Raw genomic sequence first — 23,705 nt, 5'->3', positions numbered from 1 at the left:
GACTTACTATGTAGCACGAAGCATCAAGACCTCAGTGTGCGCGCCGTCTCCCTGGCCGGCATTGAAGCGCTGCGTGTGACAGATACCTTTAATATCAAGCTACGAGGGGATGAAATAACTCAGAGAAAATGAGAGATGTCAAGGCTACGGGCTACATGAAAAAGGAGGTGAAGAGCCAAAGCTGGTTCAAACAGGAACTTGAGCTTCCTTTAACTTTTACTGCAAAGCAGTGAGTCATAACCCTCCACCAACACAAACACATCACTCCAGTCATTCTCTGCAGCTCTCAACTTCAGTACTTTACAAATGAGTAATCTTATAAATAACCTGATGCTTTTGATGTAAAAATCTATCATAATACAGCAGAATAGTTTCAGATTACAAGCTACAATGAAATAATCAGCTTGTTTCTGTAAGAACAACAAGTCTAGCAGATCTGGAGCATCTAAAAGTAGCTGAACTGTTGCTGAATGATTACATCAGAAGAAAAGAGAAGAATCTTGAAACTGATTTAAGTCCCAAATTAACTTTATGTCTCACCAGACAATGGTGGATTTTATCTTTTCATAAATATTTCTGAACTGTACATTTAAACATTTCTTAACTAAAATACAAAAATGTACATATCTGAATTTTATATTTTATGTTTTTTTTCTACAGTTTTAGTGCAGTTTTTGGAGTTTGTTACAATTAATGTTATCATCCAACTAGCTAATCAACAATAGTCAATATTTATTCACATTTGTTGAATTGGCATTGAAATTGTAGAATTGCTTGGTAATTGTTAATTCTGGCAATTGGTGATTGTGACCCACTAACGATCTCTACTTTGATGTAGACTCAAAGCCACAGTGATCGTCTGAAGTAAACGTATGAAGTGAGAACTGTACGCAGATAGAGGTAGGCAGGGTTTGCGGTATATCAAACCAACGGGGAGGTCCCCAGGCTTGAGTTTCTTGTGTATTTGTACTTGTGTCTTCTCTGTAAACCATGTGTGTACATGACATGTGAATTACGGCTGGGTGCTGGAAAGTGATCCGTCACCCTCGACATGGCGGATTGGTTGCTCTCCTGACGTGCCTTCCAGCTGGGCTGATTTACAAGCTGCTGACAGACTTCCTATATGGAGCAGGAACATTCCTCACTATTGCGTTGAGAGATCCATTTCAACCCACAGTGTGGCCATTGGCCAATTTCATACTTTAGCCAATCCGCTGCTCAGAGAACAGCCGTGTGTCAACTTTACTTTGACATGCAATTGCATCAAACAACTGTATCTTTATATAAAAAAAAAACAAAAAAAAAACAATCAGGGCCAAAAACTTGAATATGGTGAAAGACCTTTCACTAAAATGCAATTAAATGTGTGCACCATCACTCAGTAAGGGTTGCTGAGTGCATAAACTTGTTTTAGTCACAAAACTGTACAAATAACTGTTATATGACTGAATCATAATGAATCAATCATAATATAATTATTATAGAAAGCGACTTAAACTATTTGTTAGTGTCAAAAATGACGCAAACTATGGAATTCTTATAAACACTGGTTAAAGATTTTAGAGGGAAAAACAAAGCATTGTTCAAATTCCTGTACTTAATGTCTTCTGCGCTTCGTGCCAAATCTGCTCAATAACAGACTTTAAAAACACTTGAATTGAGACACACCTTGCAATTATCTTGTCGCAACATCTCACTCTGAACAATGGCACACTATCTCTGCTCCTGTATGCAGGCACAAACGTGATTTGGAAAGTTGACTTTTTTTCAGGAAAGTGTTTAAATAATAGCAGGTTTTCTGAATGGGGCCATTCGAATGAGAAACATGTCCTAATAGATGAACACATTAGCTGTCAATCTCGCAACTAACCTGCTCTCGATTAAATATCAGCATGACACATACAGAGGGAAGAACTCGATTTTGATCTAAGTGAGGAGACTGTTGTGACTGACAGGATATTGTTGTAATACCGTCAAAAGCAATTGTGATGCTGTGTATAATTAACATATGCTCAATAAAAGCATCTCAGACAAGGTATTTAGCATTTCTCGGTACAGACACAATTCTGTGCTCTAAAGAGGGAGATTTTAGACTAAATAATTATCCTACTGCACTGGCGGTGGGGTGCCAAACAAAGCCTGGTTAAATAGTCTGTCAGTAGCATGTAAGCAGAGAAGATCAGACTCAATCAGAGCACTCACACATACACACAAACAGATGCAAACACACCGTGGACAGATAATTCCCATAATCACAGATCAATACTGCCGGATAATCCTGCTGACAGAGAGGTCAGCACTCATAAACCAGCACGCACTAACAGACTAGACTTCATCTACACACATACACCACATCTCACATTCCTGAAGATCAGCTGGTGACAATGCACAATGAGCTTCCATCACTTAGTTTGCACTGATTATATCTTTCTTTTGTCAATGCACTTTTCCAATCAGTATGTTTATGATAATTTATGATAATAATAATAATATTCACAAGAAAATATAAAATATATAATAGTACATTATTATAATAACTATTATTAGTCTTACATATAGAATTATTAATGTTTTTCACATTAAGTTTTTCACATTTTCTATTTCTCCTGTTTTTATACAGTATAAATTAATGTATTATATACATTTTAAATATAATTACAAATGTATTTAATTATTACTCAGCATTAATAATAATAATAAAATGTTTTTATATATAACATTTCACATTTTTTATTTTTTTCCCATGTTAAGTTTATAATATATAAATTAATGTTTTATATTAATTGAACATTTATATATAATTATTTATACATGTTATTTACAACATTAATATTAATACTTAAAGTATTTTCTTTTTTTAACAATTTTGCAAATTTATGTTGTTTTATTGATATTCAGAATAAAAAAAAACAAAAAAAATGGAAAACAAGACAAATATATTGATTAACTGTTTTACAGTGATGATAAAAGTGTGCTCATCAAATTTGTCATTGAAAAATACATGCCTCAAGCAAATGTGTTAGATTTGCCTACATCGCATGTCAAAAACAAAGGAATCCAATTGACCATTTTATAGCACTATAACTGTTGAAATGTAACATTAACAAGAGCTCAAAGCATAAATATATGAATTACTTTACTATATCCTACAAGACATCTTCTGGCATTTATCCATTACAGGTACTTAACATTCTTTTACGAGAGGCAAACAGAAGTGTAATTCTAAGTGTAAGTGGATGATTTTGGCCATCCTCACAGCCAAGTGTCAGCTGCATTGTATATCACAGAGACAGCAAAACATGACGGATTCATCCTGCAGCCGGTGACTGCCTCTCCGCGGCCGCCTGATTGTGCATTGATCGTGTAATGTGGGAGTGCCTCGCTTCTCTCAGGCTCTGAGCGCTCCAGACACACTGAACTCCGGTGTGTGGTGTCGGGTGGCCGCCCCTCTGTCGCCATCCTGCCTGTCACTGGGTTTTCGCTGGGGCTGCACTTTCTCAAATCCCTGACCTGACGTGCATATCTCTTCTCTCTATTTCTTTCCTTTCGCTCTTTCTGTGTGTGTTTGCGTGATGGATGTAGACAGATAAAGAGAGAAAGAGTGTGTGGCATCAAGGAGGACAGAAAACGAGAGGGACGGAAGATGGGTTTATGAGACTGAGCCCTGCCACTGTCGTCTGTGTGTCTGGGGTGGCAGACGCCCTTATGATAGAGGTAAGATGGATGCCCCCATGATGCACTGAGAGAGAGGAAGTCTGAGTCATATCTGCTTCCAGCCATTTCTTTATCAGCCGCTGCTCTGAATGCAACCACTGGTATAAACTCTGCTTGATTTGAAATATTGGAGATATCACTGAAACAGAGAAATATTTCAGCTACCAAACAACAAGCCACGTGAGTGTTACTAACAGCATACTGCCACTATCTCAGCTATTTACTGCAAAAATACATTTATTAATCAGTATTTTTGTCTCGTTTTCGAGTAAAAATTTCTGACGTCCTTAAAACAAATGTAATTACTGGGAGTAAGTAAATTAAAAAGTAAAAAATAATATAAATAAATAAAATAATGTTATTGTTATTGTTAATTATTAATAATCATTGTTTTGTTAACTGAAAAAAAAATAAAAATAAAAATTAATTGAAAAACTTCAATTGTTGAGAAATGTTGTCTTGGTGACTAACTGAAAAAAGCTGTAAAACTAACTAAAACTGAAAAAATAAATTAGAAATAAACCCAAAAACTAATAAAAAAGACAATAACAAAAGACACATAACACATACTAAAACTGAAATGAAAACTGAAAGCATAAAAATAAAAACTATTTCAATGAATACTGTAACAGTATATAAATACTGCTAAAATACCACTGCTTTAAAGTATAAAGACAAAAATATTAATTAAGAAAACAATTTTTGCAGTGATCTAAAAAGAGAAATATGAACAAAAAATGTTTCTGGAAGGCCCAAGGTGTCCCACAGTAACCATGGTTCAAATGGACAGTTTATCTTCATTCTCAACAGCGAGCCATGTCAGGCCTTTCTCAAATGAAGTACACTCACACACCTCAACCCCGGCATTTGCGGGCCATCTATCTCTGTTTGGCTGATGCCCGTCCGCAATTCACTTTGCTAAATGTACAAGAACAGGACACTCAGCTTTGGCTGAGAAGGTCAGGATTTCAAACAGAGCTGATTACAACGCGATGCTGCTCTGCTGATGGATGATTGTTGGAAAGTGAACTCTGGTGGCTTATCAATGAATTATTCGGGGGTGTTTCTGGCACGCCGAGAGCTTCACGTGTAAAATCGTCAGGAAAAGACAACCTCGGGAAGTTAAATCGTCTTAAGGAGATGAGTGAGTGTCGGACAAAGGAAAGTGAAAGGATGCTAATGCATGGCCGTGCGCTGTGATTGCATAATGCCGCAATTAAAAGATTTCCTGTCACATCGCTAAATGAGAAATGTGGATTCATTACAGGCAGAGTGTCTGTAGCAGTGATGAGTGAGAAGAAACATCGCAATGAGAGAAGCGGTTCTCACCTGCCGACTTAGGGGTGAACTTGTCGCGGTTTGCCGCACACACGGCAAGGAGCCGATAGCCGAGGTCCAAGTCAAAACCCTGCTGCGCTGCCACACGACTTACAACCTGCGGAAAGAGACCATATGAGCTTTAAAATGGGTCTTTTTGTACTCACACGCTTCATCTGCATGTGTGTGTCCATTATTCGCATTCACAGGAGAGGTGCAAACAGAGTTCTCCACTAAAAGACTGAAGAAAAATCAAGCTGAAATGTTCTAAACACACTCTTTAGCATTAAGGCTATTGAATTTTTCAATAGTCTACATGAGCTATGTGCAATTAAGCTTCCTTGAAATTCTACCCCAGACTCCCATGAGAGAAGCGAGAACCAGCGGTATACTCGCATCACCCAGCTACCACCCCCCTCTTCCTTGTACACCAAATATCTCTCCAAAAACTACTCATAAAAGAGCAATTTCCCTTTTTTAGTGCAATCATATCAAATATTTATATATGTGCATGAATAATGCACTCAAAGACAAAACAGCCACCTCCACTGATGCAGAATAGTGTTAAGACTGTGTTGATATTTGCAGGGCACGACTGATGAGCTTTCCCTAGAGATCTGTGTGACTGGTGTGCAGACGTCTGTGTTTGTTCTCTGAATACCCCCTGATCCGCAGAGACCACAGCCCGCACTTGGCCCCTTGAACTCGCAACTCCAGCTTCTTTCAAAGCATCTTGTGATCTTTCGCGAAACAATTCAAAAGCGTGTAAATAAAACTCTAAAGCCACATGTAAGACAGAGATGGTAGGTGACAATGTTACACACAGAATACATAACTCTGGCTTAACCTGTGGAATCTCTTAAAGGGACTGAACACCCAAAAATGTCATTTACTCACCCTCATATTTTTCCAAACCTGCATGACTGACTTTTACCATAGAACACAAAAAGAGAAGTTAACTAGAATGTTCAAGCTGCTCTTTTCCGTACAATGAAAGTCAATGGTGACCAAGTTGCTATCAAACTTAAATGATAAACCACTACCCAAAAGTGCCATAACAGCAATCCATATGGATACTGGGGCTGTATATTCCAAGTTAAATAATACCAAGCAAAACTTATTTAGTCCCTCTCAAAAAAAAAAAAAAAAAAAAAAAAGAAAAGAAAAGAAATGTTTTTTTTCACTTGTGACATTTTATTGTCTTTTTTGGAGCTTTACAGCCCCAGTGAGAAAATTCTGCCAAACATCTTATTTATATTTCACAAAAAAAGTAATATGGGATTAGAACATCACAAAATGTAAAAAAAGTAAAAAAAAGACTGAAATTATTTTTTGGTAACCTATTCCATTAAAATGATACAAAAGGAAAGCTTAAATATTTTAGACAACAGGCTGACAATGACAAAAAGAAAAAACATTTAGTGTTTAAGACACCTATTTTTCATTTTAAAGTTATGGGTTTGAATTGCTCTGAATAACATTCAATTTGAAAGAATTCATTTGGTCTCCCCTTTCACCCTCTATTATTCTATCCATCAAAAAAAGACAACCAATATAAAACGAGAGGCATTCAACCTTTTGTATTATCTGCTGTAAAATCTGAACGAGGCTGCACATGATGTTTAATGACTCATGTATCACACTGCTGCAGCTGTGCACTGCATTTATCCACTTACTAACCTTCTCAATTCTTAACACCCAGCGCTTGACGTGCAATTTGTGTTCCACATGGGGTGCAAACGTGACTCTTCTTAATCATAAATTGTCATACATCTGCTACCAAGGCGGTGCAACAAAAACGACAAATCAAACCTGTGCTGACAGATCTCTATTCATGATTTAATGGTCAAATAATAGCTTAATGGGATTCTAGAATGGCAACTATGAAACTGAAAATCTAGTCCAGTTTTTGTCCTCCAGTTTTTTGGGGGGATTTTTGGACAGGCAGCGCCGCTGCACTCTTGCCAAACTTTAATTTCCCTTCTGCAGCTGCACTTGCCAAACGCAGCAGCCAGGCTTGCTGCCACGAGGGCTGGTATAGATTCCACTGGCGTTTAGAAATGCATCCTCTCATAAGCCTTTTCCACATAATCTCTCTTTTCAGAACGCAGGCCTAAAATATTAAGTGATTCAACAGAAAAAAATATCAGAATCACTGAGCCACGCAAATCTCCTCGGTTACAGTTTTGCTAAAGGGCCGAGGGCACACAAACAGTGACGCGCAATATAATACACAAGAAAAAAATGGCCATTTATTTCTTTCCAGAGTGAGGCCCATAGCACTGCAGATATGCAGGGTTGACAAGAAAAGACAGTGGGACAGCAGAGAAAGTTGTCATCGCTAAAGCTACTGACAGTTTGGAGATGTCATTTATCATTTGGCTGAGTGCAGATATTGTGCAGCTGAGAGACAATGGAAAAACAGCTCCATATGCAGGTCTGCGGAGAGCAGAGAGCTACCTGCTGCCTGAGGGGGAACGTGTAAGACATGTCCACATCTGTCAGCCAACTTTCTTATCTCCCCAGTTCTTTCATCTCTCCACCATCCTCACCTGGGGAGAAGAACCTCTCCGCTGCTCTCTGAGGGACCCCCAATGCATCAGACAAATTAATTACAATATACAGAGCACAAACATACTGCGCATCCTTTTGGAGTGAATGCGTGTGGTGTGAAGACGGTGTCTAAGGACACACTGTCATGTACACACATGACACCAACTCCAGAGAGAGAGGCTGAACCAAACTCAGGCTGTCAGAGCGGTCTGGAATACCTGGAGAAAGCTGTCCGTTAACATTCCCATTCATCTCAAAGGCAGTAGCTCAGCTGGTGCAGAGACCCCTTTGTGATGCAGTCAGGTTAGTCAGGTTGTTTTGAGCTAATGCCATGTAACTAATCAAAAAATTATATCTTTAAAATACTGATTGGTTAACGACATTAAACACACACACAAAAACCCTCAAAAGCCCCAAACCTTTCATTAGTGACTATTCTGAGCTGTGACATAAAACTGCACGCACAGTACCAGTTATTTTGAATAATTAAGATCTTTTAATGTTTTTTAAAGAAGTCTCTTATGCTCACAAAGGCTGCATTTATGTGATCAGAAATGCAGTAAAACAGTAATAGTGTGAAACATTAACATTTAAAATAAGTGTTTTCTATTTTAAAATAGAAATCATTCTAGTACTCGGATTTGGTGCTCTAGAAACATTTCTTATTGTCAATGCTGAAAAGAGTTTTTGCTGCTGAATAGCATTAGAGATTTCTTTCAAAAACATTAAGAAATCTTAATTATTCCATTCATTCATTAAAAAATGCTAATAAAATGCTATTAAGGGATTCAATCAATAACTTAAATGGAAGTTAAGTATAGGTTTTAAAGTGTTAAGGGTGGTATTTAAAGAATAATTACATTATTGTTGGCAAAAAGTTGTAATTTAGTTCCAAGGCTCTAAATATTAGCGCAAGATTAATTGAGAGTTATGTCCCAAATGAGGCACTATACACTATGCACTCTACCGTCTAGTGTAAGTGCTATTTTGTCATCCAACATTGAAATTTAGCCCTACCCCCTGCAATACGCAAGGAAAGCTGCAACAGAGTGCATGAAGAGTCCAACATTCCACACACTTTTTTTTGTTTTGTTATTTTTGCTTAATTAAGTGCATTATCCAGGTATATAAAGTGGACTTTTTGGGAACTTTCAGTGTAACCACATTTCTTACACTATTTATGCTACAAAATGGCATAGAAACCTCAGGACACTGTTTTACAAACTTTTTGAAAGACGATATTTGGAGGTCCTCGTATCTAAGCTTATATTTACCTCTGGTGCTTCTGTTGTAATAAAAATAAATAACCTCAAAAATATGATGTCAATGAAATGTTATGAACTAAAATAAATGTAATTATTTTAAGGCTTATTGTGGCCCCCGGTTGAGAAGCACTGATCTAGGACATATGATGGCAAATTTTTAAGAAAAAAAAAAAATCTCAGCAAAGACACCTGATGCAAGTCTAGCCTCCCAGTAAATCAATATATGAAGAATTCAGATCACAGAGTGGGAGTGGGGATGAAATAAGCCCAGTTGAAATGAATGGGAAATGTCTGTATGCCCACGAAAAGCACCTGGACTGGAGACCTGAATCAGACTGAAGGTGCTAAACACTGGCAATATGCCATAATCAATGACTGTCATGGAGAATGTGGGGCGAGTGTCCTACTGTATGTTCAGCACCACTAGCATCAATAAACAGAATTAAATGTGAAAAGTTCAGCTTACTAATGGTTTAATTATACCTGATTCTGCATGGTGAGATAGGAGAAGATATTTTAAAATCCAAAAAAGTAAAAACCTTAAACACCAGTCTCAGGCAGAGGCTACAGGAGGGAAGAAAAGAAACCAAGAGAGAGAGATCAGTGGGTGGGCAGAGGGACACGTGAAGCGTGACTGTTGCTTTAACCTTCGTCACTGGCCCCTGACATGAGGACAAGACTTGAGCAGCTGCTGTCTTACCGTCAAGCATCCCATAAGGCTTTGCTCAAATGGCCGCTGGAAGGCTCGTGGGTCTCCACACCAGTCCAGTAGCTCCGTGGCCGCTGTCTGGAAATTGGCCGGATTCTGTAAGTGCTGTTCGAACAAAAGAAATCACAAAAATTACAACATTAAAATCTAGAGAGAAAATCAATATTTAAAAATGTAATTTTTAGCACTAAAAATAAACACCAAAAATATTCAAATATTCAACACTGTTGTGAAAACATAACCATAATACTTCAACATGACATGTTATCATCACATAAATATCACGTAAAAATCATAATACTCTAATCATACTAAAACTTCACACGCAGGAATTCAAGATAAGCATAATAAAAGTACGTTTACCAACCTAAAAAATAATTCCACTAAGAAAACTTTTATTTAGAAAACTTAAATAAAATAAAAAAAACAAAGAAAGAAAAAGAAAAAAAATCTCTTAAAGAAATTCTGTCCAAAATTAGAATATATAGAAATATCTTCTTTTATGTTCCATAGAAGAAAATCATACAGGGAAATCAGTTTTGATATATAACTTGATATTTAATATATCATAAAATTGAACATAATAATTTTACAACAACTATTACTTATTAATACATTCATATTATAACTGCAATTAAAAACTCTGAAACGTGTGTGGTGTTCTTATTTACATACTGAGGGACATGTCAAAATTTATGTGAAAAAAATAATATAATTTAGACTTTGTTCTATTCTAGAATATTTCTTTAAACAGACAGAAGCACTTGAAAACCTGCTGAAAAATATTTAATGAATATATATAAAAAAAACTTTGAGGATGTGAACCAAAAAACTAATCATTCAACTGATTCTGCTCCTTTCTGAATCATATACCATATTCCTTATACATTTCATGGCATATTGACAACCAGTATTCAACAAGGAGTGGTATTTTGTTCTTAAAGTGGATATTGTTTTCAGTCAGCCAAGTGCTCCAACTCCTCCTGCCCTTTGACTCGGTGCATCTGCACAGCCCTGCAAGAACCCAGCCGGTAACCCAAGGCCTCCTGGTCTGAACACAGCTGTGCATTCTGGGACAAATCCACCCTCCTGACAAAGAGCTCAGTGTGCTTCAAGGCCTCCTCACACACCGCAGTTCGTCCTAATCCAGACTCTTCAACATCTTTTGTCCACTAAGATGTAATAGATCTGCACCTCTGAAAGCATTACTCAAGCAGAGCCGGCCAATAAGGCGAGCACAAGAGGGGGGGCTTTGTGGCAGAATTTAATGAGAAGAGGCTTATTCTCTTTCTCTTCCCTACGATTTTTTTATTTATTTATTGAGTGCCAAGGTTGTTTATCCTCCCCTCAGGACCGCCCTCCCCCCACCCAAACTCTCCAGCGACCGGTGGCGCACAAGACATGACAAGAAATTTAAACAAACGAGCAATCTGTACTCCCTCTTCAGAGCCTTTGCACGTTTAATGCTCCAGCGCTGTTTGGCCACTCTGAGGAGGAGACTGCGCACTTTGAAGACCATTATACTCCGACGGACACCTCCTCTTCCCCGGCTCGCAGCGAGGAAGCGGCATTGTCTTCCGAGGGCGGCAGAGGTCGCCATTTGAATGAGCGAATTTGGTGTGTGTGTGTTGACAAAGAGCTCATCTGACAAAGAGCCAATGTCTACTGCCGCAGAACCCTGCTGAGTAAATCCTGCACAGCATAAGGGATATGCAGGTAGAAAATGATCCCCCTATCTCCGCAAAAAGCTGGTGGAAAAGAATCTCCATTTTGAGGGAGGTGATTCTTTGTTTAAGCGGACATTCTGGTGTCTGGCTCTTACCACACGATTATCAGGAAAGAGAGGAGGGGATGGAAAGCTCGCTGTTGTGATGGTGGGCACTCAGAGCCGTGTGTCAGCAGTGAAGGGTTTTTGGCAGGATCGCAACACAGGTGTTAACGCAACAGCAGCTAAATCTCAGCACTCCACCTTTCCCCTGCTAAGCATGTGGTGTCCAAACAGGACCTCGCCACCTCAGGGCAGCTCTGTGTGTTATGATCAGTCACTCCAGAGGCATTAAAGTCATGTTGCTTGACCAGGCCTGAACATCTACACTTCTGATCATCTATACTACAATATCACTGTAAATACGGAAAATAAGATTTTTCTTGCTTCTTTCTTGCTGTCCTCCCAGTCCAATTTTATGAGCTAAGTGGCAAAAATTTATCGTTGTGAAGCAATATGTCACAACCATAAGAATATCCATATACACAGTTCTCACACATACATGGAAAACCTATTAACATACGATTTCTAGGCCAATTGTATATAAACGCATATTTATAATATATTTATATAATTTTAAATAATTTTTTTTTATATATTCTTGTACTGGTGCAGGAAACATGATAAAAAGTACAAAAATAATAATAAAAAGTACAGAATATGACTCTAAACTGACTACATTTTTAATTCTAAATTAAGAAAATAAAACTCATATTAGGACATTTTATGTAAAGGAATCTTCAAATTATTCAAGTCGCAGTCAGACAAAAGACAAAAAAAGAAGGTCAGGATCTTGAAATCTTAAGGGCGATTTCTCTCATCAGCTAATCTGTCATAGGAAATCCCTGAGCACGAGCTCATTTCATCAGTCCTACACGGGACATGGACCATGAATAACCGCCTTCTCCAGTATCAGAATACTCTTCAGCAAATTTGTATTCATGTTCCATGTGAATGATAATTTCTTCTTAAGAAGAAAAAGAAAAGAAAGACTGTCTAATTAAACTGAGTCGCTGTGCCATGTTTCACTTATTATTTCTAATCATTAAATTCCTCCTCATGCTCTTCATGGAGAATGAGCCAAGAGAATTGTTCTGATCATCCGAACGTTTATCATGCATTCAAAGGTAAACACTGTGAATGATAAGAGTTTTAGTTTTACTTAGCAGAATAAATTGAAGCTCAACAAATAGGAAAAAGAAAATGGGGACACTAAGCTCAGACTCCACAATTTATATATATAAATTATATATATATATAGAGAGAAACTAAATTAACATTTACTAACTGCATTGTTTACATTATACATTATATTGTTTTCTGTAATCTTTTGAATCTGCTTGGCTGTTCCAAAATGAAAAAAATATATATATATTTATATATATATAAATATAATATTTATATATATATAAATTACATAGAGAGAGAGAATAACTAAATTAACATTTACTAACTACATTTTAATGTAATCTGTTGAATCTTGGCTTTTTTGCCAGAATTATGGTTTCGCAAATTTCATAAAAGTATATTACTAAACTGAATTGTTTTGTTTAATATACAGTTAAAATTAACAAAAATTTGTAGGACAAATTGATCTGGCTGAGCGTGTGATTCGGTTCAATGCACCACTTCGACTTGAGTTGATTGTGATGTCAGTCTGCTCCTCTCAGACAGAAGAGGATCTCATTTTGTGTGATTGACAGCTATTGGCTGCTGACTGCTCAGTGTACGGGCTTTAACTGCTGGTGAGGAAGCCCGCGATGGGAAAACAGAGGAAATCTGTAGGAAGGGCTCTGTAAATGAAAGTCAGATGGCAGTGCAAGAGTCTGGCAGTATGAGGATTGAAAAAAAGGCAAAGAAGTCAAGAGAGAAAATGGTCCGTTTGATCGACATTACAATCACAACATGCTGATGGCTTCATGTGGGTGTTAGTCATGAGATTGGACATACTGTTTTACACTACTGTCATTATAACCAACTGAGTAAAGTTGAGGGAAGAATAGATTGTATGACAGGCAGGCGTATGATTGAGTGACAGGATGACAGAATGATGAAAAGAGGGAAACGGGACAGAGAGTGAAGGAAACACCCCTATTAGATCGAAAGAGTATCAGGTTTTTGACATATTGATGTCACAAACAAGAGAACGCTTAGAAATTGTCAAGGCACTGGCATTTCCATATAAACTAGAGGTCATTTACATATGGAAGTTTTAAATGTACTACTGTGTTCTGTGCAAAACTTTATTACGGTTGTTGCTGCAAAAAACCCTGACTAAAATATTAAGTGGACATAACATGATAAAGTATACTTTCTCTGCTTAAATTGAGCTCACTGGGACAAAAGTCCTGGCAGCTAAACTGACGACTCTCACCACACTAAATGTGCCATATCAATATGATTAATGAGCAGCAATCGATTGCGTTTTGTCTTTAGCTTTAATCAGACTCAATCTGCTACGCAAAACAGATAACAGTGTCATTTGTAACCAATTAAATAGGCTCAGAAATTCAATGGATTCTTACATGCTGTAGACATGATCTTATTAGCGCTAAGACTTGCCTAATTGATGCAGAGACAACAAAGCCTAGCGGAAATCTGTGTGGACATGAAAAATGCTGAACTGTCTGTAATATACAAGTTGGCATGTCAAATATTTCCATAAATCTGTCAAGAGATGCAAAATGTCACACCTACACAGCACACTGCAATTATCCAAGTCTAGAATCACAAGACATAGCATTGGGTCATACCTACTTGTGTGTAAGTCTGGCTATAGTTGTGTCATTTTTTACTTTTTCAAATGTCCTCTTTGATATATTAAAACATGAGGACATTTGAAGTGGTTTTCATAAACTGAAGTGCTCTTAAATCAGTCAAATCTTTGCTTTAAATGCACTGATACCCACTCGTTTAGAAACACTGTATAAAATGATGTGATGTGATGTGTAAAGCGAGTTGATCTGACAAATCAAAAGGGGAAAATGTAAAAAGTCTTAATTTAGGTATAGTGTTAGGTTTTGTGTTAACCTGTAGTCATTATACTCTACCATTCGAGTTTGGTGTTGGTAAGACTTTTTAATGTTTTTGAAAGAAATGTCACCAAGGCTGCATTTATTAAAAAATAAATAAAAAAAAATAAAATACAGTAAAAACATGTGGTTAAATATCATGACAATCTAAAGTAACTCTTTTCTATTTTAATACATTTTAAAATGTTATTTATTACTGAAATGACAAAGCTGAATTTTTAGCAGTCATTATTAGTCTTCAGTGTCACATGATCCTTCAGAAATCATTCTAATGATGACTTGGTGCTCATTAGTATTATTTATTATTATTTTTATTTATTAAGTAATATAATTATTATTTATTATTATTATTGGCATTATCATTATTAGAAATATTATAGAGAAATGGATATGCTGAAAACAGCTGTGCTGCTTTCCAGTTTTGTGAAACCCCTAATAAAGCTTTTTCAGGATTCTTTGATGAACAGAAAGTTCAAACATTTATTTAAAATGCAAATCTTTTGTAACATTACAAATGTTTTTACTTTCACTCTTGATCAGTTCAGTGCATCATTGCTGAATAAAAGTATTAATTTCCTTTTTAAAAAATCTTACGGTGCCCAAACTTTTGAACAGTAGCATAATTAGTTCAATTTAAAAGTAAAAGAAGCCTATGGCATGTCTGCATTTGGACAGCTAAGTAGTGTGCCTGTGTTTGTGAACACAAAAACAAGCGCCGGCTGATAGGGGATGCTTGGACAACAACAGGAGGAGGACAGCAGGGTTCAGACTCCAACCATATTCGGCAACCTGATATGAGCCAAGCTAATGGAAAACTACAGATCGCCATCAGAGAGGCAGTAGGAGACCCTGGAACAATGAACAGACAGACAGACGGATGGTCATTGTGTCACTGTGGTTCTTTTCTCCTCACCTGTTTGATGCACAGCAGCCTGTCATTGGTCTGCTGTATGTGCCTGTCCATCGAAGGAATCGAGTTCATCTTGACTGCTGCCTCCTTCTCTCTACCTGGAAGCCATTAAAGTTCTTCTCTCTGAAAAATGGACAGACAAAGAGAGGAGGGTGTCAGGCTGAGAGAAAAATGGGAGAGCACTTCAGCGCAAATCTGCGATCTCCTCACACGCTCAATGAGGCCCTGAAAGACACTGAGCGCTCAGATGACATTTCAGTAGTGGGTGAGGAGGAGCCGACCCATCCATCTTTCACGTTGACAAAGTTGCTCCAGTGTAACTTTGACACTCCTCTCAGTTTCTGACAAGTACAACTGTGATCTTCAAAAAAATGCTGGCAAAATAAATAGCACAACTCAGTAAGGATGGAGCAGAGAAAGTGTGTGTGTGCTGAAAAGAACTGTGACCAATTACACTCCAATCAGACCTCTGCAAATGCCTGAACCCCATCAGTGTGCCTATTACACGCTGTTAAAGGTATCAGGCCTTACATTCAAGGTTATCAATTTAGCCGCTGCAGGCTGATTTACAGTTGTGTTCACTGGCAAATAAACACGAGGCCCCGTAACTGGCGCTGTAACTCACTGCGCCGACATGCGGAAGGATTAATTGGTGAGGAACGGGAGTGTCAGGACTTCATCTCTCATCTGGCCACTTCACAGCCATCACTCTTAAAATTCCAAGGCACAAATGTGGAAAAAAAAAACAGGCAGATGGCAAAATTCCCCCCACCACCCACTGCAGCGGTCTGATAAAGCTCTCTTCAAATACACTGGCTGTGTGCGTGACAGGACGGGGAGCATCTCTGGCTCTCAGGAGGGTTAGATAGTGCCCTATATATGTTAAAGTAGACAGTGCATTTCAGGAAGTGATGTCGGGACAGGTATTAAGAGTGCTTTCTTAAGCTCGCATGAAATGTTTAAGCATGTAAGTCACGGATGAGGCAACATAGGCCTGGTACCCAAGAACTCAACCCTATCTATCCTTTTTTCACCCAATTACCAATTTCTTTTTTTTCTTTTTCTTTTTTTAAAGCATAAAAATTATATTTTCTTAGACAAGTCTCTTATTCTCACTAGGGCTGCATTTATTTGATATTTATTATTTGAAAAATACAGTAAAACAGTAATATTACATATTTAAATTAATATATCCTCAACAATGCTGACTTAAATAATTTCCCTATTCATTTCCCCCACCCCCCCAAAAAAACTTTTGAATTGTAGTGCATGCTTGGAAAAAAAAAAAAAAAAAAAAGCTATTTTCTCTCTAAACAAGTCATATATGAAGCAGTTTTTCTTCACAGATATATACACACTGGAAAACAATAATATATGGATAAACATTTTTTTTACACTATAAAGCACAGCACTAGAAACAGCAAGGGCATAGAAAATATGTGAGCTGATGTTTTTTATGCAATGGAAATTGCTCAAGATATATGCGTCTGCCAATGAGTAAATGTAATGCTAATTTGGCAAAATGCTCTGACAGGATTTGGGTCGGTGTGGTTGCAATGACAGTCAAAGGCCAGCAGGTGTCTCTCTCTCACACACACTGCAGTTCTGTCACCCTGACCATCACCACCACCACAAATAACTGCTGAGTGTTTCTTTAAGCCTTTACAAGCTGCTCCAACCCACTAACAGGGAACGTTCAAACCAGAGGCTCGCCTGTCTGACCTTGTGGCTACTGATTAACTATTTCCCTCCTTACCCCGCTGTCACTCTCACCTCCAGCTACCAGCTGTGAGAGCACGAGAGAGGGTGGAAGAAAGAGTGCTCTCACTCTCCTCCTCCTTCTCATGAGACGGCTTTTGTTTGGTGTGCAAACTCTAAGCTACGGATTTCAAGAGGGCAATGATGACATGAAAACATCTTTACAGCAGCAGCTGAACATCCTGATCTATGACGTCAAAGAGCCGTAAAGCAGAGTCCAAAACTCCACACAGCTTGATCACGCATCACTCTCTCACCCCTCAGGCAATGAAGGCTGGAAAAACACCAGTTATATAACACACCAACTACCTCAATGAAAACAAACTCTTGTTCTCATTATTCAAAGAGAAGCACAAGCTGGCCATGGAGTCATTCCAAACAAAAAGTTTACAGTCAAATACTTGGCCATGCTGGAAAAATTTCACAGTATTTAACTGCTCTTGGACCTATCTAACTCAAATCACATTTTCTTTATATAAAATACGTATAATTATAAGATTAAATGCCCATTATGTTTCTTATTAGCTGAATAAATAATTAAATATCATTTTATATGTGTTTCTGTGTGTGTGTGTGTGTGTGTGTGTGCATGTTTATTTTGCCTTTTGGTGGACATTATATCTCCAAACCTGCACTCTTATACTTAAAATATGCTACAAAAAATAATTTAAGTTGACAAGTGTGAATAACAAAAATATTGATAAAAAATATTGCGGACACAAATCACTTAATTCGTTTTAATTAACCAATATCAGTATCATAAAGCATAATATTTTATGAAATTTACACCACCTTTAAAAAATGACATGAGGTGTTGATATCCAGGTTTAAAAAAAAAAAAAAATCAACAGGATACAGAACCTAAACCTCAAAAAGCAGTAGGATAAATCATATCAGATGAATTAAACTAGACAATTCATATTGTCAGAACAAAAACAAAAGCAGGGAAGTGAAGTATAAAAAACACTGTGGAAAGCAGTTGTTTAATGGGGTCAGACAGAGGGCTGAGAGAGAGATGGAGAGAAAGAGAGAACTTAGTTTGTGCAGGGAGAATTATCTCTTCATAATCAGACACACACTGCATGAGCGACTTCTGCATTTCCACTCACGCTTAACTCTCTTTTCAAAGGCAGCTCTCTATAAATACCATCAGTCGCTCTCTTGGGTTAAGGACAGGGATTGAGAGACCGATACCAGCCTGGAACACAATTCAAGAAAAAGGCCAAGCTTAAAAGACTGATCATAATTACAGCTCACGCTCAGATCCGACCAAGAGATCTTTACAAAGCAACTCGACTCGTTCACGTGGTGTAAACTTCTCATTCACTACTTTAACGCAGGACAATAGTTTCACAACTCAATCAGCATTAAATCTTTTCAACCTCAATCTAGCCAAGAGCTGCCCACTTTTTAGGAAAGATCTGTCTGAATGACATGTCAAATGACCAATCAGAACTGATCTTGAAGTCATTAAAGAGACAGTTCACCCAAAATGCAAATTGTCACAATTTAACCTTGTTGTTTGCAGAACTCGAACATATTTTGAAGAATGTTGATAACCAGTTTGACAACATTCCTCAAAGTATCTTCTTTTATGTTCTGTAGTAAAAATATGGAAGACTATACACTTCGCTCTATCCTAGTTACCTTCTATTAGATATTTTAACATTTCCCCAAAATTTGCTGTCTCTCATCTGTCAGACTAATAAATCTAGTTATTAGTTCTCCATTGAAAACAGCTCATAAAACTCATGTTCATTTCCAGGTGGGCTGGTGCATTCTTGACTTCAGGAATGTTGCGTGGCACCAGCCAATCAGATCGGAACTGGCCATCTCAGCCAGGTCTCGTGCACAAAATGCCTCAGTCAGGCGGTCAGTGCATGGACTGTGGGCGGTCTGTGGGTGGAACGTATGGGACTCACTTTCAGCTTGGCTGATCAGAGTGCAGTCATACTAAAGATCAGACAGAGGGAAGCGTCTCAGCACCTGTTGGTGTGACCGCCACAGCTGAGTGGCAAAGAGACAAGGGTCCACAAGAAGTGCATCCCCGTTTGGCGCCACATTCCGCTGTCTTCTCGGATCAATCACCACCAACTAACCCTAAGCCACCTATAGTGGCCCCAAAAAGTATTTGGACACTTATACTACCGATCAAAAGTTCGGGGTTGGTGAGATTTTTAAATGTTTTTTAAATGAGTTTCTACATTTATTTGATCAGAAATAATTTGTTACAATTTGTGAAATATTTGTTGCAATTTAAAGTAATTGTTTTCCATTTTAATATATTTGAAAATGTATTCCTGTGAGGCAAAGCTGAATTCTCAGCAGCCATTACTCCGTTTTTCAGTGATCCTTCTGAAATCATTGTAATATGCTGGTGGTTTTCTGCTAAATAAACACTTCATATTATTATCAAGTTAATTTTTATTATAATAGTTAATTTTTGTGGAAACCATGACACATTTTTCAGGATTATTTGATGAATAGAAAGCTCAAAAGAACAGCATTTATTTTAAATAGAAAATTATTAATGTTGCAAAAGATTTCTGTCAAAGTATTATCAATGATCAAATTATCTATTTAATGTAATATTGCGGAAATTAAAAAAAAAAAAATCTTACTGACCCCATACATTTGACTGGATAACAAAACCTAAAAACCAAATAGCATCAGCAAACAAATGATGCTAGAGCTTTTCTCCCAACTAACTTTATTATTATCAGCCATATTCCACTTAATTTTCTCAAGTTCTTTTAACTATTGATTTACTGCATTTACTTTTAAAACCTATAAAAACTTTTTGAGAATTGCTTTGCATGAACTTCGATTCAGTTCAATTCAATTACCACTGTATATCAAAAGTACGAATAAAATCAATAAACAAATACATTTTCATCAAACTCCAAAACCTTATATGTAGATAAAACCCCAAAACTGTGAGAAACATGCAAACAGTGAAAGACAACCAAGCAAATAACCATATCGTTGGTGCTCTGAACCAATTTTGCGTGTGTGTGGCGAGGAGCAGTGAGCTGGACAGTGGCCCCTGCAGACAGCACAAGGCAGCGTTTGTTATGCGAGTCCAGAAAGGCAGCGTATTGTCCTGACCTAAAATGTGCCGTAATCTCCTGAGCAGTCTCTCTAGCACCATATGTGTGTGTGTGCTGGCCTCCTCCTGCCCCCATCTCTCCTTTTTTCCCTCTCTTTCTCCCCCATTCTCTCCTGCCACTCAATGCGCTCCTCCTCCCTCTCTCTCTCTCCGGAACCCAGGCTGCGCGCTGCTTTAACAGGCTGGGGAATGGATTCATTTCATCTAATGTGGTTTGGTCTGAAGCAGAGCCACTCACCCTGAGCAAGAGGCTCCCCACTGCAGTCATGTGTTTTCATACAAGCCAATCAACACGGCCGCACCGGCTCACCATCATCCCCCACCATCGCCTTCCCTCTCTCTTCCTCTCACGCTCTCTATTTATTTCTTCTACTCACTCTACCTTCCTTTTACTCTCAAACAGACTCCCCCTTTCCGCTTTCCCCCCTCCCTTTCTGCCACCCCCTCCTTTTCTTCTTTACTCTTTCTGTTTCACTCTGGTCACAAGGCACTTAGCTACTGACTCGAGTCTGCTTTTCTGTCCCTTCACCTCTCTCCTCACCTCATCCTCCACGATATCACAGTCCCCATCCTTCCCGCTCGCTTTAATTTGCTCTTTCTGTTCTTTCTCTACCTGTCTCTCTCTCGCTCTCATTATTTGTTGGGAGCTCGGATCTGTTGGGATCCCTGCTGGAACAGAAGGTTGGTGTGGCACATCTGTGAGCTGATGGGAGAGGGGAGGGCACATGTACAGACAGACCACCCCCACCACAAACTCCCCTCAACTAACAGACTATTTTAATTAGTGGTCAGCCATTATATTTGTGATACTAGCTAATACGGTCTATTTTTAAAATGTATTATAGCAATAATAATGATACACACAAATACAAAAATTAAGCAAACAACTCTTTTTAGTTTACACAATATTATTATTTAGCCGCCTAAAATATTTACTTGAAATGTCTAAATAATATTTTGTATTCATGGTTGCTAGGGGCTGCATAGATACCTTTCAATTTAGATGGAATATTTGCTACAGTATGTCTATTTTTGCTTTGCTACCAGACAAAATTACATATTTATATATAACTATATAATTATTTACTGTCGTCATCAGATGTCAATGACCAATAATATCAATATATTTTCTTTCAAAAGATGTGAAAATACATAAAAAGCCATGTAAAATATACATAAATAATAACATCAATAATCTATAAATATAGTATAATAAGATCAAACAAAACAATACATTAAAAATATATCAAAAAGGTAACTATATAACAAATTATTTTTTCTGTATTTTATTTATTTTATATTTATTTCTGTAATTTTATTTATGAATGTGTTATTAATTTATTAATTTGTCATTTGTAATTATATATGTCAAGAGGAAAATGAGAAACAAGAGACCAAAAAATGCAGATGAGCTGAAGGCCACTGTCAAAGAAACCTGGGCTTCCATACCACCTCAGCAGTGCCACAAACTGATCACCTCCATGCCACGCCGAATTGAGGCAGTAATTAAAGCAAAAGGAGCCCCTACCAAGTATTGAGTACATGTACAGTAAATGAACATACTTTCCAGAAGGCCAACAATTCACTAAACATTTTTTTTTATTGGTCTTATGAAGTATTCTAATTTGTTGAGATAGTGAATTGGTGGGTTTTTGTTAAATGTGAGCCAAAATCATCACAATTAAAAGAACCAAAGACTTAAACTACTTCAGTCTGTGTGCATTGAATTTATTTAATACACGAGTTTCACAATTTCAGTTGAATTACTGAAATAAATGAACTTTTCCACGACATTCTAATTTATTGAGATGCACCTGTATATATATATATATATATATATCACCTTCTTACATATATTACCTATATAAAATACTAACAATTCAGCAACCACAGGTATTCTCATGAACGCTCACATCTGAAATCATTCAACACTGCAATTCTTCACACGCTGTATTTCTTCACAATTCCTTTACACCTCTGTAGAAGCGGAACGACCTCAGTCGGTTTGACCTTGCCCTTGAGTAGGTGAATGAAAAGCACATCACTAACAGAGGGCGAGTATGGCCGCCCTGAAAATAATGTCAACCCAGCGTTTCCTGTGTGCAGGGAGCAAAATGGATCCTGGCCTCATACTGATCTGCTGCTGGGCCGCTGCACAGATAATATCCACTTTAATTTCTCACCTGAGGGGAAGTACTCACGAGGGAGTTGCTGACGCCAGGCTGGGGATGTGACAGCCATTTTTCATCAGCTCACCGCATGATGCCAACACATAATAACCTTTTTCTACTAATCTGGGGTCAGTTTGGATTCGTTTTATTGTGTATCATTGTGGTTTATCGCTAAATTTTCCTCCTCAGTGGCCATTTAGACACCCTGAACTTCACTGCACGGAAACAAGTACGACATCACTCTTTAAAATCAATTAATTACCCAATATAAAGAGAGTGATGAAGAAAATTAACTCTTTTACACAGGCAACTATCCCTGCGGCTTGTGCACTTCCCAAAACGGGCAGCCAGTTTTGAAATTGTCCGCAGCTGTTTAACTATTTGATATTTGAGAGCGTTTGGTGTCTATAAATATTGAACAGCAGTACGGTGCCAGGGGTCTGTACAATGGCAGGTATGTGTCACCAGATACCCCAGGACAATCCCATCATGCTATGAATACATTGGGGGGGAAACAGAGACGGTATTTCTAGGGTGATTTGTGAACTCACTCTCCCTTCTGCGCTCATTCCTCGGCGTCTGCTCTGATTCACTGCACGGGGCAAGACCACAGCTGAGAAAAACTCCAGCTTTCTCAGATAAGAGCTCCCTGGGTCTGTGTGGCGCTCGGCCCGTCCAACCCGAGATGGCAACAAATCACTGTGTGTGTAAATCACGATTTAACCCTTTGCTCTTATCAGCACACTGCCCAGGATTGCCAAGCATTGCGGTGTGTGTGTGTGTGTCTTTGTGAGGCTGAGCAAAAGCATGTCCAGCATTCCTAACAATCTTTTCTCACCCTCCTCTGGCTCATCCTGAGATTCTCTCATTTGTCAGAGATCGCCAACTGCCAGGCCTGGACGGCCTTGTGTAAATAAACCAGGAAGTGTTTTCACCTCACAGTGGGTTAGAGTGGCAGGAGCAGTAAAAGAGCAGCTCAAGTCCCCCACTGCCGGGGGCTGCTTCTGTTACGTTCCTTCACTTCCTTTTGAATTATATGATGAACATAAAGCAGTGGTTCTCAAACGAGGTAGCTAAACAACTGAAATGAGGTGGAAACAATCAAAAAACTAAAAACAATTGTTACAGTTTTAACTAATGTACACTACAGCCAGCAAACTCTTGAACATTTTTACTAATCCATAATTTTGCCAAAATGCTGTTTTTTCCCATTACTTCAATGAAAATAATTGTTAAAGGGTTAGTTCGCCCAAAAATGAAAATTAGCCTGTGATTTATTCACGATCAAGGCATCCTAGGTAGGGATGCACCGATATGAACATTTTGGCCGATACCGATAACTGATAATTCTTTATTTTTGAAAGCCGATAACAGATATATTGGCCGATAAATCTATATCCAA

At 38.0% G+C, this 23,705-nt stretch overlaps 1 protein-coding gene across 1 annotated transcript in view; it reads right to left on the bottom strand.

The window, feature by feature from the left end:
• The window catches only part of LOC107668765 (zinc finger MIZ domain-containing protein 1-like), a 148,181-nt gene that overhangs the window by 23,587 nt on the left and 100,889 nt on the right, over positions 1-23,705 (bottom strand). Inside the window, exons 4-6 of the mRNA XM_016460749.1 lie at positions 15,269-15,388; positions 9,550-9,663; positions 5,044-5,149 (exon numbers count right to left, since the gene is read on the bottom strand). Of these exons, the coding sequence (XP_016316235.1) occupies positions 5,044-5,149; positions 9,550-9,663; positions 15,269-15,337 (289 nt within the window). The 5' untranslated portion in view covers positions 15,338-15,388. The remainder of the gene's footprint in view (positions 1-5,043; positions 5,150-9,549; positions 9,664-15,268; positions 15,389-23,705) is intronic.

Source organism: Sinocyclocheilus anshuiensis, unplaced genomic scaffold (assembly GCF_001515605.1).
Source record: "Sinocyclocheilus anshuiensis isolate Anshui unplaced genomic scaffold, SAMN03320099.WGS_v1.1 scaffold72, whole genome shotgun sequence".
Lineage (NCBI taxonomy): Eukaryota > Metazoa > Chordata > Actinopteri > Cypriniformes > Cyprinidae > Sinocyclocheilus > Sinocyclocheilus anshuiensis.
The sequence above is the reverse complement of the archived record's forward strand: the minus strand, read 5'-3'. Positions and strand labels throughout refer to the sequence as shown.